Source organism: Telopea speciosissima, chromosome 1, assembly GCF_018873765.1.
Source record: "Telopea speciosissima isolate NSW1024214 ecotype Mountain lineage chromosome 1, Tspe_v1, whole genome shotgun sequence".
In the NCBI taxonomy this organism is placed as follows: domain Eukaryota; kingdom Viridiplantae; phylum Streptophyta; class Magnoliopsida; order Proteales; family Proteaceae; genus Telopea; species Telopea speciosissima.
In genome coordinates this window covers 5001692-5016819 of record NC_057916.1, presented here as the reverse complement: position 1 = coordinate 5016819, position 15128 = coordinate 5001692, and the positions used below count along the sequence as shown (strand labels likewise).

At 38.7% G+C, this 15128-nt stretch overlaps 1 protein-coding gene and 1 long non-coding RNA gene across 2 annotated transcripts; one reads left to right on the top strand and one right to left on the bottom strand.

Moving 5' to 3' along the window:
- Nucleotides 1–912: 912 nt before the first annotated feature.
- LOC122646940 (MDIS1-interacting receptor like kinase 2-like) lies at nucleotides 913–13692 on the top strand. Its single transcript, XM_043840551.1, has 2 exons — nucleotides 913–2023; nucleotides 13351–13692. Exons 1-2 carry the CDS (start codon nucleotides 913–915, stop codon nucleotides 13686–13688), a joined length of 1449 nt encoding a protein of 482 aa, XP_043696486.1. The 3' UTR covers nucleotides 13689–13692.
- On the bottom strand, nucleotides 10826–11733 carry LOC122648734. Its single transcript, XR_006331123.1, has 3 exons — nucleotides 11617–11733; nucleotides 11360–11472; nucleotides 10826–10997 (listed from the first exon to the last, which is right to left on the bottom strand). It is a non-coding gene; the product is annotated as an uncharacterized LOC122648734 (long non-coding RNA).
- Nucleotides 13693–15128: the final 1436 nt, after the last annotated feature.

Sequence of the window (15128 nt, the reverse complement as noted above, 5' to 3'; positions counted from 1 at the left end):
ACTCATGAGGGAAAGACAGAGGAAAAGAGGGTGAAAAGCGGGCAAAACAAGCCTTGGAGGATCTCCTTACTCGAGAAAACCTTGTTCTTTGGGGTAGGGGGACCGTCCTATTTATAGGGAGGGGTCCCCTCTCTCTCCTGGCCAGATAAGTCCTCCATGGTGCCGTGGGTGACGTCAGTAAGCTGATGTCACACCCCTTCGTGGCGCCGTGGAAATCGGATACACATTCCCACGGTGCCTTGGGAAGGAGTCTACGGCGCCGTGGAAGGAATCCATGGCACCGTGGGGGCGCAGTGCCATTGTTCCTTATTTTTTGGGTTTTTGGCTCCCTTCTGGTGATCACCATCGTCACCAGAAGCCATGGCTCTACTCAACTGGAAAGCCAGTGGTAGCTACTTTCCTGTTTCCTAGATTGCAAATGATGATGGAGATACAATATTAAGCCCCCCATGTAATTGGACTGGGATAGCTTGCAATGCAGTTGGAAGAGTAACAAAGATAAGGCTACCTCAATACTTCGTATCTGCTAAGCTTAACAAATTGAATTTCTCCTCTTTCCAATATCTACTCTATCTCTATCTCAGTGATAATATATTGTCTGGAAGCATACTATACAACATCGGTACGCTTTCCAAACTCACCTCTCTTATACTCTCTGGGAACAATCTTTCGAGCAAATTGCCTTCTTCACTATCTAATCTTACCGGATTACTTAAGTTGGATGTTTCTAATAATTACTTAAGTGGTGAAATTGATGATGGATATCTATTCACCAGCTGTACCAACCTCACCATTCTCTCCCTCTTCGGCAATAGTATCAACGGCTCAATACCTCAAGAAATAGGATACCTCAAAAATCTCAATTGGTTGGACCTTGGAAGTAACATGCTTTCTGGTTCAATACCACCAACAATGGGGAATCTTATGAATCTCACCCTATTGGACCTAAGTAACAATTCGTTGAATGGTTCAATACCTCCAACAATGGGGAATCTTATGAATCTCGGCCTATTGGACCTAAGTAACAACAAGCTTAGTGGTTCAATACCTCCAACAATGGGGAATCTTACCAATCTCGAGCAATTGGACCTAAGTAACAATTCGTTGAATGGTTCAATCCCTATCTTAATTGGAGATTTAGAATGGCTGACACTACTTAATCTCAATCACAACAAGCTACATGGTCCAATACCTGCACAGATGGGGAAACACAATTTTACATACATGGATTTGGATTTCTCCTACAATGATTTTGAAGCTCCATTGGATACATGGAGGAAAAGCAGAGAGAAAAGGCTTAGAGTCAAGATTTCCATCATTATATCTCTTTCTAGTATCATACTTGTTGCACTTGTAGTTGTTGCTGTCCGGTTCCTCTTCAGGCATAACTCAATAGATTCCACCATTAATGATACAAGAGCACAAAAAAATGGAGATATATTTTCCATATGGAACTACGACGGGACAATTGCATATATGGACATCATTGAAGCGACAGGAGATTTTGACATCAAATATTGCATTGGGACTGGGGGTTATGGGAGCGTTTACATAGCAAACCTACCTAAAGGGAAAGTAGTAGCTGTGAAAAAGCTTCATCGCCTAGAAGCTGAAGAGAAAGCTTACGATGAGAGCTTCACTAATGAGATAAATGTATTAACAAGAATACGACATCGGAACATTGTGAGGCTTTATGGTTTTTGCTACCATCCAAGATGCAAATTTTTAGTTTACGAATACTTAGAAAGGGGAAGCTTAGCTTATGTTCTTGGAATTGAAGCAGAAGCTGTGGAATTGGATTGGTGGAAACGTTTAAATATCATCAGAGGAGTCGCTCATGCTTTGTCTTACTTGCATCATGACTGCACGTCGCCACTAATTCATCGGGACATATCAAGCAATAATGTTTTGCTAGATGCAGATCTCGAGCCTCATGTCGGCGACTTTGGAACTGCTAAATTTCTAAATCCTGATTCATCCAACCGCACTATACGTGTAGGCACATTTGGATATATTGCTCCAGGTAAGTTACAATATATTCAACATTTTCTCATGCTTATAATTCTAAGTACATTGACACTCATTTTGAACCATTTTAATTATTTTTACCAAAAAAAAAAAAGTATAAAGAATTCACCATGCAAAAGTCTTAAGATTGATATACATCTTGGCTAAGCATTAATGTTTGACTGAAACTATTCCCACTTAGAACATCCTTGCTTAGAATCTTGAAGTGTATTTGGTGGATTAATTAGTCTAAACAAAATTAGGGATGGTTAAGTCCCCAACCTAAACTTAAGCTCAGGCCCATCTAAAATTTAAGCACTTATCGACGTTCAAGTATGCCCACCAAAATATAGTTCCACAATATTCACTGGTTCCTCAAGCCCGAAGGCCCATTATCGTATGACATCTTTAAACAGCGACACACAAATTGGTCTATCTTAGTAAACTCTCATTCTAGCTTTATTTAAACTCCAATAAATTTACTCACTATTTTTTATGAAATTTTGTATAAGGGGAATACATTGTATGAGTACATAAGGAACAAACAGGCCTCTTAAAAAACCTAAAAACATTTTAATAAAAAGTCAAAGAGGTGAAAAGTAAAATTGTTACCTTTGTTGTTGTCTAATATTACATATTTCAGTGTGTTCACAATTTTATTAAGAAGCTGAATTTGTTGTTTTTTCTTTCCCCTTTTTCAGAGCTTGCTTATTCAATGGTTGTGACAGAAAAATGCGATGTTTTTAGCTTTGGGGTCTTGACACTAGAGACTATTATGGGAAGACATCCGAGTGAACTCATCTCTTCACTATCCTTCTCAAATGGAAATGGTATAATACTAAAGGATTTGTTGGGCCCACGTCTCCAACCGCCAACACAATCGGCAGCACAATATTTGACTTTCACAATGATGCTTGCACACCAATCCAAAATCTCGTCCAACTATGCAATACAGTTCTCAGGAACTAGAAAATATTACCAACCCTCAAAACATCCCTTTTGCACAATTTCATTGTGACAATTAGAAAACCTTGAAATAAAATTAGATGCATAAAGTTTGATGGAACTGAATCATATATTGCTAATTAAGGTGCTTTCTTGTTGTATTTAAAGTATAGTTACAAGGAAATTGTTCTTTTAAATCCTTTACTTTTTAGTTCTGCATAACTTATGTATGAATGCTATGGTGGTTCACATATCATTTTCACGAGTAAAAACTAATATTCTCAATTAATGCTTTTTTTGGGTAATCATATATGCAATAGTTACGAATAGAAATTTGTGTATTCTTGTGTCTGACCGAGCTAGCCCATTGGCTGAGCCCAAATCTGAAACCATAGGGCTGGGATTTCTCAACTACAGCCCCAGCCCAAGCGACAAAAAAATTTGGAAGTGTGTTGGGCCTTGGACAGTTTCAGCTATTCAGGTTTTGGGCCCTAGTTGTAGTCCATGTGACAATAGAACTTTGAGATGGCATTGGCATGACACCTTTATGACACACTACATCTGTATCATCACCCCAAGAGATTTGCATCTAAAGAGCCATATCATGGGCTAGTTGCTTGGTCCATTGGGCTTTCACTAGAAGATTATCTAGCAATTCCTATCTCTTACTTATCTCAATTCATGAACAAAGAGGCAATAGTTCCATTTAAGGGTGGAAACCCACTGTGAGTTTTTCTTCACCTTTAATTCTCGAGAACCGTTACTGCAGTGAGATGGATGCCAAAAACTCAAAAAGACATTCAATTAGTAGGGGATGACCCTAGGATTTTGGGCAAACTCATAATAAAATTCTCTTTTTCTTTTTTCTAGCCTCTAGTGCAGGTGGCAACTCTTTTCCAGTCAAAAGACAGACTTTTGATTGGAATATAATAAAAAAAAGGGAAAGGTATTGGTACACTGTAGATTCTGTGCATCAATGCATTCAATAGGGGTGGGGGGGCTTTATGGTTATTTCCGATGGGCATTTATGCCCATCTAGCGGTACTTCATACAGTCTCTGATATAACTGAATCTTTTAAGTAATTGAACGTTCCTAATAAAAATTTGTGTATTGAGTTTTGGGTCTGACCGGGATGGGCTGAGCCCAAATCTGTAACCCAAACCCAGCTCATCTGACCTTGGGCTGGGATTTCTCATCCATTGCCCAGTCCACGGGCTACGATTCCTAGCCCAAGCGATAAGAAAATCGGATGGCCTTAATTGCAATACATGTGATGATAGAACTTATGGATGGCATGACACCTCTATGCCACACCACATTTGTAGAAGCCCACCTGACCTTCTGATCAGATTTATTCGCTAATACATAAATAGTTTTTAATTTGAATATCTCCCCTTAATAAAGTAACATATGTTCCATAATATATGTCACTACGCTCATGTACCTCCCCCCGTCCATCGCTTGGGTTGATTGTCCTTTCCTTATTAAAAAGTTCCAGAAGGTTTTATACCTTTTGTATCCCTAGATTTTCATGTGTAACACATGTAACATAATTACATTTCTACTTATAGAATATTAGAATTTTCTCTCTCTCTCTCTCTCTTATTTTTATTATTTTCAGATACTCTCAGTGATAAAAGCCCATTCAGCCCAGAATGGACTGATATTGAGAAAAAAAATTGCTTGAGGACCCTTTTTGGTGGGATTAAATAATTAAATTTTTTATAAATTGTTCAGGTTTTTTTACATTTTATTTTTATTTTGTTATTTATGGCAACTCTCAGTGATTGCAGATAAAAGCCCATCCACTAATAGATATGTTACCAAATAAATAAATAAAAGCCCGGAATGGACTGTATCAGAAATTTGGTCCCTCATAATTCATGGAGCCTGTCACTCGGACGAACTAGAATTGAAAAATAATAATAAACCTCATTGGTGGAATTTTTCGTCGACTCAGAAACTCCAGTCACCGTTCAATCTTCACCATATCTTTTCTGTCGCTGGTCGAATCTTCACTCGTCAATCCAACAATTTCTTGCAGACTTGTTCGAAAGTAAGTTGTGGTAATGTTTTAGATGGTTTTTTAACTGTCTATCGAAGTTCCACTTGTCGATCCAGCAGAACTTTGTCTTTCTAGCAAGTCTGTTTGAAAGTAGATTGTGGCAGCATGTCGGCACACGCGGGAAGTCTGGTGTTTTTGGTCTATTCGGCACGTATGGGGCCCCCTCTATTGGCATGTATGTGCATGCGCTTATCTTTAGCTGTGTCTACAGCTTTTTCTCTAGGGATATGGTTGTAATCCATCCCTTACTCTGGATGATCCAGTCAATGGCATGTGAGACCGGGTCAATTTCCACTCCTTGGTTTTGGATACCGTATATCCATACCTTGTGTTTATCATGCTCTCTATCTATCTTATGTATTTTGTTTTCCTTTGTTTGGCGTTGGACGCACATGAATGAATAATCTTCTTTTCTACCAAAAGAAAGACTGGGCACGTGCCGTGATGTGTGGCTGCATGCATATCCAGCCCAATCGCTAGATGCTTCATTGGGCACTTAGTGGGTGATCTCCTCATTAGAGAGGAGCCCGATGCGTAAACCAAAACCCTATTCCACAAAAGGTTACATTAGCAATACATCCAAAATAATAGTGGCATGATACTTGACCAATCAACTCTGCAATTCTTCAGCTAACTTTGATGACAGGATTTAATTGACCCATATGTCTTGACTTTCATGCATTTTTAGGGTAGTATTTTTTTTAGGACCGAGGGGCTTTAGATGCGTATGGGTGGGTATTTTAAGAAAAATACTAAAACCTAAATGGGTTCTCCTATAAGGGGTTTGTGATGTTTTGAACCTTCACTGCGTGGTTGAAGAAATACTTTCTTATTTTTATCATTGTTAAGTAAAAATTTTATTGATGGCATGTGAAGAAAGAAAAGAGAAGTTCTATGGAAATGACTATAGATCTATACACTTCACCATTAAATAGAAGAAAGACCCACAAATAAAACAGCCTAGAACCCTCTACAACTTACCAAAATTGGGTCAGAGCATTTGGGGGATATCTTGGAAACTCCTTGGTAACATAATAGAAATCCAACTTTGGGCCAGTTTTAGTTAAGAAGGTTTTGTATTTTTTAAAGAATAAATTACATTTAAAGTCCCTATCGTTTAGAAAAACTGCATATATTATAGGGTAAATTACATATGCCTCCCCTGTACTTTGTCCTAATTACACATTCCTCCCCTTGATTTTCCCACCTTACATACGATTCCCCTATAGTTTTCAAAAAATTACTAATTCCTCCCCTGTCGTTAGCATCCGTCTGTTATGTGCTGACATGGCATAATTAGATTTTTTATAATGCCCAAACTAACCCTTGGTCATTGTGAGATGACCCATTTACCCTTTTGATAAAAACCAAAATAAGAAGGAAAAATTTGCCCTTTCTCCTCTCCCAACTTCATCTTCAACCTCTGAACCTTGTAATCGCCGGGATACCCCTACCAGTGCACGAGTATTTATGCTCACGGTGACCATTCTTGTCATTCGATTGTTTCGGGTTCTAAACAGATTCCTTCCCAAACCGGTTTCTTTTTCTTTCTTTTACAATTATTAGAAGCCCTTCTCCATTCTTGTATTATAGGATTCAGTTTCTAGTTTTAAGTTTCAGGGCAGCCAGCCCCCATTCTTGTATTTGTGGCTTGTTAACGCAGGAGAGAGAGAGAGAGAGAGAGAGAGAATGGAGTTACTTCTTCTTCTTCTGCTATCGAAACCCATTCCCACCTTCAGGCCTCAATTTCACCAACTTCTCTTCATTCCATACGATTCTCTGCTACAAGGTATGCTCTCTTTGTGTGTGATTTCTGTACACCTTGAAAAAGCCTGGATTTATGAATTACCTGCAGTAAAGGAAACAAAAATTCCATTGAAAAGAGTGATAAAAAAAACTACCAATTATGTTGGTGGAAGTGAATCTTTGGTGCTATTTTGGGTGAGAAGGGAATCAAACAGCGAAAATGCCTGTTAGAATTCAAGAAGGAAAGACATAAAAGCACTGCCGAAATAAGAAGCAGAAAGAAAATAATCAGATCTTTCATCTTATCTCATCTATTGACAGATAAAAATTCAAAAGCTGATAAACAAATAAAACAAAAAGAAAATTTAAATACAGAATCTCTGCAACTGCATTGAATTCCGTCTTCTCCTTCAATCTCTCTCTTTCTCTCTAGTCTCTCCTTCCCGAAATTGATTGCCCTCTGGTCAGGAGAAACCAAAGGGCTCCTTCTGCCTCTCTGTTTCTTCTTCTTTCTTATTTTTCTCTGGCAATTATGGAGAAGATGATTTAGATGAAAGACATAAATATAAAACGTGGGCAGAACCAGAGGTTCACGGTGTTTTTCTTATGTGAGCGGGACGAGGTTGCGCACTGGTTCGGTTTCTAATGTTTTAGTCCTACTGCAGACAACCTTTGGTGATCTTTTACCAATCGGTATCCCTTCTTTCTCCTCTAATCTCTTCTTATTTGTTTGTGGTGGAGCGCGGCGGCTGCGGTGGTGGCGGTGATGGAGGCGGCGGCGGCGGCAGCGGTGGTGGCGGTGGTGGTGGTGCTGGCAATGGAGTAGGAAAGATATGAGTGTTTTAGGTTGAAGATGATGAGAAAGGTAGAATTGAAAAAGCAGTTTTAATTTGTTATTCTGTGATTCCTACGTGATAGAACAAGAGATGCTCCAGCGTGTTCAAGCAGAGCACTGGAAGATTGAAATCAACACCTTCTGCTGTGCTCTTCACGCGGTAATGGAAGCTATGATGATGAACCCATCTGCTGTTCGGTCTTTGCGGTCGTGAATTTAAAGTTTTAGGGAATAAGAGTTCGAGGAGGAGGAGGCGGCGGCGGCAGGTGGTGGCGGTGGAGAAGGAGGGCGGGTGGTGGTGGTGGTGGTGGTGGTGGTGGTGGTGGCGGTGGAGGAGGAAAGAAATGAGTGTTTTAAGGTTGAAGATGATGAAAAGGGTGTCATTGTAATTCAACTTGTGTTGTTTTAGAACAAGGGTAATATTGTCTTTTCAAATCATTAACTTACAGCAAACTAACACCGTCAGCCATAAGGGGTTAAAATGTAAGGTGGAAAAATCAAGGGGTGAAACGTGTAATTAGGGCAAAGTACAGGGGAGGCATATGTAATTTACCCTATATTATAGGATACCTAGCTAACGCTTATGAATATTGCTTGAACTTGGACCGAATTGTTAGAGCACTTCCGTTTTGAATCGTTATTGTCTTCTGTTCCCTGAACAGAACCGTCCAGTCCCCTCATAGGGGATGCAAAATGACGATCTAACCCCCTGCACGAGGGAGGTTAAGTCGTCATTTCATGCCCCCTATGAGGGGACTAGACGGTCCTGTTCGGATAGGGAACAGGACAGGATAAAAATTCCTTCCTTTCTGAATTGATGATAATTGTGGTCTATGATCGGAAAAAAATTTGTAATTTCTATGGGAACTCAAGGGAAAATGATACGGTGGGAACAAAGCACATGGCCGGTGAACGACACTTTTAGGGGTCTAGACTATGTTTTCAATCCGTCCGTGAAGAGGCCAAAACATAATGAGTAAAATTAGAAATCGTGACGTACTCAAAGTCTCAAACATAAAATTTCAATGTAATTTACCCTTTGTATTGTGCATCAGATGGGCTGATAGCCTTTACAAACTTAGATTAAGTATAATGCTTACTAAATAGGGATGTAAACGATTCGAATTAGAATAAAATCTGATCGGATCCAAAAAGTTTCTCTGGTATCGCTCCAAGTCTTACCATGTAGAAGGGTGAGGTGACAATTTTGACTCTATCTATCTATCTATCTATCTGCCCGAGACTCATATTTAATCAAACACCCACTCTATATTGACGCGTTCCCATGTATATTAGTCATCCATTTCGTTTTGAAAATATTTTAATTTTTCATTTCATTTTGTCTATAGCTCCTGTTTGACACACATTTCAAAGCAATTACACAAAACGATACACATTAAAGCAATTAGACAAAACAAATTAAGTGTGAACTTTCCTTAAGGGAGAGGAAAGAGATATCCATGACTGGGTCAGCTAGCTTAACAGGGGCTAATTAATTATGTACTTTTTAAGTAAAACTTGGACGAGACTTAACACTTGGTTGTGCCACATCCCACATGATGTAATTAGTTTTAAGCTGAAATTTATAACAAGTCAAACTAATATGGACACAAACTTGGAGATCCAACTAATTAATTAATCTATAGAAACAATTTAGGAAAAATTACATGATTAGCTATTTTTGGGTTTTCATTTACAAAACTGTCCACTTTATATTTGAGTTAACAAAAATAGATAAAAACAAGTTAAGGTTTACAAAACTGGACAAAATAGTGTCTCTCCCTCCCTCAATTATTTTTTTAGACATTTTTACCCCTATCATTGCCTTTTCGCCTAGGCGGCATCCTGGCCGGGTAATCATAGGGAAGGGAAGGGAGGGACGGGTTTGGGTAGCAGAGAATGGCGATGGTGGTGATAGGGGTGAGTTGCAGGGAACGGGGGATGCTTGGGCGAGAAGGCAATGGCAGGGATAAAAATGTCTCAAAATATAATTTTGGGAGGGAGAGGCATTATTTTGTCCAGTTTTATAAATCTTAACTTGTTTTTGTCTATTTTTATTAACTCAAACATAGGGTGGACAGTTTTGTAAATGAAAACCCAAAAGTAGCTAATCATGTAATTTCCCCAACAATTTATAAACAGTACTCTCTGACTTGACTCGATATGTTATATGATTTGTTGAAGGGGCAGATATGTTGGGCAAGCAACAAGAGGGATATCTTCTCACCCTTTTATTTATTTATTTATTTTTTGGTGCAATTCAAAGGCCGCTCGGCCATCAACTCCATCAGGGCCCCACAAGGAGGCAAGGAGAGGACCCACAAGGGGTCAAATATGGTAGTATAGTATGCTCCACGTCTTGGAAAACAAATAAATGTGGACTAGATGTTGCTAAAGGAGACTTGAATCACCGAACAAACTCCTGATACAAGTCTCCCAAAGGAGTAGTGAACCACCAGGGACATTCTCACCCTTTTTAAGCTTTTGATTGTTTGGTGTTTCCTGTTTGGTATTGTATTCAACATTATCGTTTAAATGTCAAAGAAGATGATGTACATATCCTTCCAAACACCTGGTAGCTACGTAGGTTGCGTCTCGAATTTTTAAGAACAAATGATCTTGACTTGACCGAAATTTTGATTTTTTTTTAAACAACACGCTTTTGATTCCTAGCTAGCTAGGTCCCTTTCGACCTCTACTTCTTAAGAAAGTTCAAATTAGAAGCTTGATGTATATATATCATTTGTAGCAAGCAGTGAGAGAGCATAGATCGAAGAGAGCCAAACAATATCAATTGTTCCCGGCCATGGCGTTGTCGTCGTCGTTGTCGTCGTCCTTGATTGGATTTGTAGTTGTTGTATGGGTTTCTTTGATCACCACTCTAAGCCCTGCAACAAAAGCAGTAGTAGCATCTGAATTATCATCACCAGAAGCTGAGGCTCTACTCAACTGGAAAGCAAGTAGTAGTAGTAGTGGTGGCCACTTTCCCGATTCCTGGAATGCAACTGATGATGGAGATACAATATTAAGCCCATGTAATTGGACTGGGATAGCTTGCAATGCAGTTGGAAGAGTAACAGAGATAATCCTACCTTCTCAATTCGAATATGCTGAGCTCGACAAATTGAATTTCTCTTCTTTCCAATATCTACTCCATCTCGATCTCAGTGGCAATGGATTATCTGGAAGCATACCACACAACATCGGTACGCTTTCTAAACTCACTGGGAATAATCTTTCGGGCAAATTGCCTTCTTCACTAGCTAATCTTACTGGATTACTTGAGTTGTATGTTTCTTATAATTACATAAGTGGTGAAATTGATGGATATCTATTCACTACCTGGACCAACCTCACCATACTCTCCCTCTCTGGCAATTGTATCAACGGCTCAATACCTCAAGAGATAGGATATCTCAAAAATCTCATTCTGTTGGAACTTGGAAGTAATAGGCTTTCTGGTCAATTCCATCTCAAATGGGGAATTTAAGAGATCTAAGTAAGTTGGACATAAGCTAGAACATTCTTTCAGGCAAATTCCCTTCTTCACTAGCTAATCTTACCGGATTAGTTGAGTTGGATGTTTTTAATAACGAAATAAGTGGTGAAATTGATGGTTATCTATTCAGCAGTTGGATCAACCTCTCTGTCATTGATCTTCGCAACAATATGCTCAAAGGAGAAATCCCTCCTACCATAGCTAAATTGAGCAACCTCAGCTTGCTGTTTCTCTCCAACAATAGTATCAACGGCTCAATACCTCAAGAGATAGGATACCTCAAAAATCTCAATCTGTTGGACCTTGGAAGTAACATGCTTTCTGGTTCAATACCTCCAACAATGGGGAATCTTACCAATCTTGAGCAATTGGACCTGAGTAACAATTTGTTAAATGGTTCAATCCCTATGGAAATTGGAGGTATAACACAATTGATACTACTTGATCTCAGCCACAACAAGCTAAATGGTCAAATACCTGCAAGGTTGGGGACATTGATATATCTATCTGCGTTGGACCTGAGTAACAATTTGTTAAATGGTTCAATCCCTATGGAAATTGGAGATATGGAATAGCTAAGGCTACTTAATCTCAGCCACAACAAGCTACATGGTCCAATACCTGCAACGTTGGGGACATTGATATATCTATCTACGTTGGACGTGAGTAACAATTTATTAAATGGTTCAATCCCTATGGAAATTGGAGGTAGACCACAGTTGACACTACTTAATCTCAGCCACAACAAGCTACATGGTCCAATACCTGCACATATAGGGAAACACAATATTTCATACATGGATTTGGATTTGTCCTTCAATGATTTGGAAGCTCCACTGGATACATGGAAAGATAACACTAGTTTGTGTAGTAATTGTGGATGTCTCCAATGTAAAAGTAGAGATAAAAGGCTTATAGTCAAGATTTCCATCATTATATCTCTTTCTAGTATCATACTTGTTGCACTTGTAGTTGTTGCTGTCCTGTTCCTCTTCAGGCATAAGTCAATAAATTCCACCATTAATGATAGAAGAGCACAAAAAAAGGGAGATATATTTTCCATATGGAACTATGACGGGACAATTGCACATAGTGACATTATTGAAGCTACAGAAGATTTTGACATCAAATATTGCATTGGGATTGGAGGTTATGGTAGTGTTTACATAGCAAAGCTACCTACAGGGAAAGTAGTAGCTGTGAAAAAGCTTCATCGCCTAGAAGCTGAAGAGAAAGCCTACAATGAGAGCTTCACTAATGAGATAAATGTATTAACAAGAATACGGCACCGGAACATTGTGAGGCTTTATGGTTTTTGCTACTATCCAAGATGCAAATTTTTAGTGTACGAATACATAGAAAGGGGAAGCTTAGCTTATGTTCTTGGAATTGAAGCTGAAGTTGTGGAATTGGATTGGTGGAAACGTTTAAATATCATCAGAGGAGTCGCTCATGCTTTGTCCTACTTGCATCATGACTGCACGCCGCCACTAATTCACTAATTCATGCAAATCTCGACCTCATGGACTTTAAATTTCAAATCATTCATCATATCAAGCAATTACAATATATTCATCATTTTCTATGAAAGTTCACTCATTTTGAACCATTTTAATTATTTTCAAAAAAAGTATAAAGAATTCACCATGCGAAGTCTTAAGATTGATATACATCTTGGCTAAGCATTGTTTGACTGAAACTATTCCCACTTAGAACATCCTTGCTTAGAATCTTGAAGTGTATTTGGTGGATTAATTAGTCTAAACAAAATTAGGGATGGTTAAGTCCCCAACCCAAATCTAAGCTCAGGCCCATCTAAAATCCAATCTCTCAATCGGAGTATGCACTTGTCTACAAGTATGCCCACCCAAAATATAGTTCAACAATATTCACTGGGGAACCCAAAGGCCCATTATCTTATGACATCCTCAAACAGCTACACAGTAATTGGTCTACCTTGGTAAACTCTCGTTCTAGCCTCATTTAAACTCCAATAAATTTACTCACTATTTTTTATGAAATATTTTTTAATAGAGGAATACATTGTTTCAGTACATAAGGAACAAATAGGCCTCTTAAAAAACCTAAAAACATTAATAAAAAAAAACAAGGCAAAGAGGTGAAAAGAAAAATTGTTACCTCTGTTGTTGTCTAATATTACATATTTCTTGAATTGATATTCTTTGAACATGAGTGTGCTCACAATTTTATTAAGAAGCTGAATTTGTTGTTTTTCCTTTTTCTTTTTTCAGAGCTTGCTTATACAATGGTTGTGACAGAAAAATGCGATGTTTTTAGCTTTGGGGTCTTGACACTAGAGATTATTATGGGAAGACATCCAGGTGAACTCATCTCTTCACTATCCTTCTCAAATGGAAATGGTATAATACTAAAGGATTTGTTGGACCCACGTCTCCAACCACCAACACAATCGGCAGCACAATATTTGACTTTCACAATGATGCTTGCAATTGCATGCTTGCACACCAATCCAAAATCTCGTCCAACTATGCAATACATTTCTCAGGAACTAGAAAATATTACCAACCCTCATAACATCGCTTTTGCACAATTTCATTGTGGCAATTAGGAAACCTTGATACAAAATTAGATCCATAAAGTTTGATGGAACTTAATCATATATTGTTAATTAAGGTACTTTCTTGTTGTATTTAAAGTATTGTTACATGGAAATTGTTCTTTAAAATCCTTTACTTTTTAGTTCTTCATAACTTATGTAAGAATGCTATGGTGGTTCACATATCATTTTCACCAGTAAAAACTAATATTCCCAATTAATGCTTTTTTTGGGGTAAACATATATGCAATAGTTACGAATAGAAATTTGTGTATTCTTGTGTCTGACCGGGCAAGCCCATTGGCTGAGCCCAAATCTGAAACCATAGGGCTGGGATTTCTCAACTATAGCCCAGCCCAAGTGAAAATAAAATTTGGAAGTGTGTTGGGCCTTGGACAGTTTCAGCGGTTCAGGTTTTGGGCCCTAGTTGTAGTCCATGTGATAATAGAACTTATGGATGGCATTGGCATGACACCTTTATGACACACTACATTTGTACCAGCGAACCAAGGGGAGGTCACCCCAAGAGATTTGCATCTAAAGAGCCATATCATGGGCTAGTTACTTGGTCCATTGGGCTTCCACTAGAAGAATATCAGCTTTTATCTAGCAATTCCTATCTCTTACTTATCTCAATTCATGAACAAAGAGGGAATAGTTACATTTAAGGGTAGGGGTGTAAATGAATAGCCGAAAGCCGTGTCCGTATCCATTTAGTACTATCCGAATCCGTCCGAAAGCTAAACGGATGCGGATACGGATAGGCTATAGCTATCCGAAAAGCTATATTTACACGTAAACGGATAAAATATCCGATTTGTATCCATGTTGGTATCCATTTAGCACTATCCGAATCCGTCCGATAGCTAATAGGATGCGGATGCGGATGCAGATATAGCACTATCCGAGCCGAATCCGATCGGTTTACAACCCTATTTAAGGGTCAAAACCCACTGTGAGTTTTTCTTCACCTTTAATTCTCGAGACCCGTTATTGTATTGAGATGGATGCCACAAACTCAAAAAGACATTCAATTAGTAGGGGATGACCCTAGGATTTTGGGTAAACTCATAATAAAATTCTCTTTTTCTTTTTTCTAGCCTCTAGTGTCGGTGGCAACTCTCTTCCATTCAAAAGACAGACTTTTGATTGAAATATAATAAAAAAAAGAGAAAGTATTGGTACACTGTAGATTCTGTGCATCAATGCATTCGATAGGGGGTGGGGGGCTTTATAGTCATTTCAGATGGGCATTTATACCCATCTGGCGGTACTTCATACAGGCTCTGATATAACTGAATCTTTTAAGTATTTGAATGTTCCTAATAAAAATTTGTGTATTGAGTTTTGGGTCTGACCGGGATGGGCTGAGCCCAAATCTGTAACCCAAACCCAGCCCATCTGACCTTAGGCTGGGATTTCTCATCCATTGCCCAGCCCACGGGCATCATT

What these genes read in the sequence shown, in the direction of transcription:
- LOC122646940 (XM_043840551.1), top strand. Translation starts at nt 913, where the DNA reads ATGGGGAATCTTATGAATCTCACCCTATTGGACCTAAGTAACAATTCG. An exon ending in ATTTGGATATATTGCTCCAG is followed by an intron (nt 2,024 to 13,350) that starts GTAAGTTACAAT and finishes TTCTTTTTTCAG; the next exon opens with AGCTTGCTTATACAATGGTT.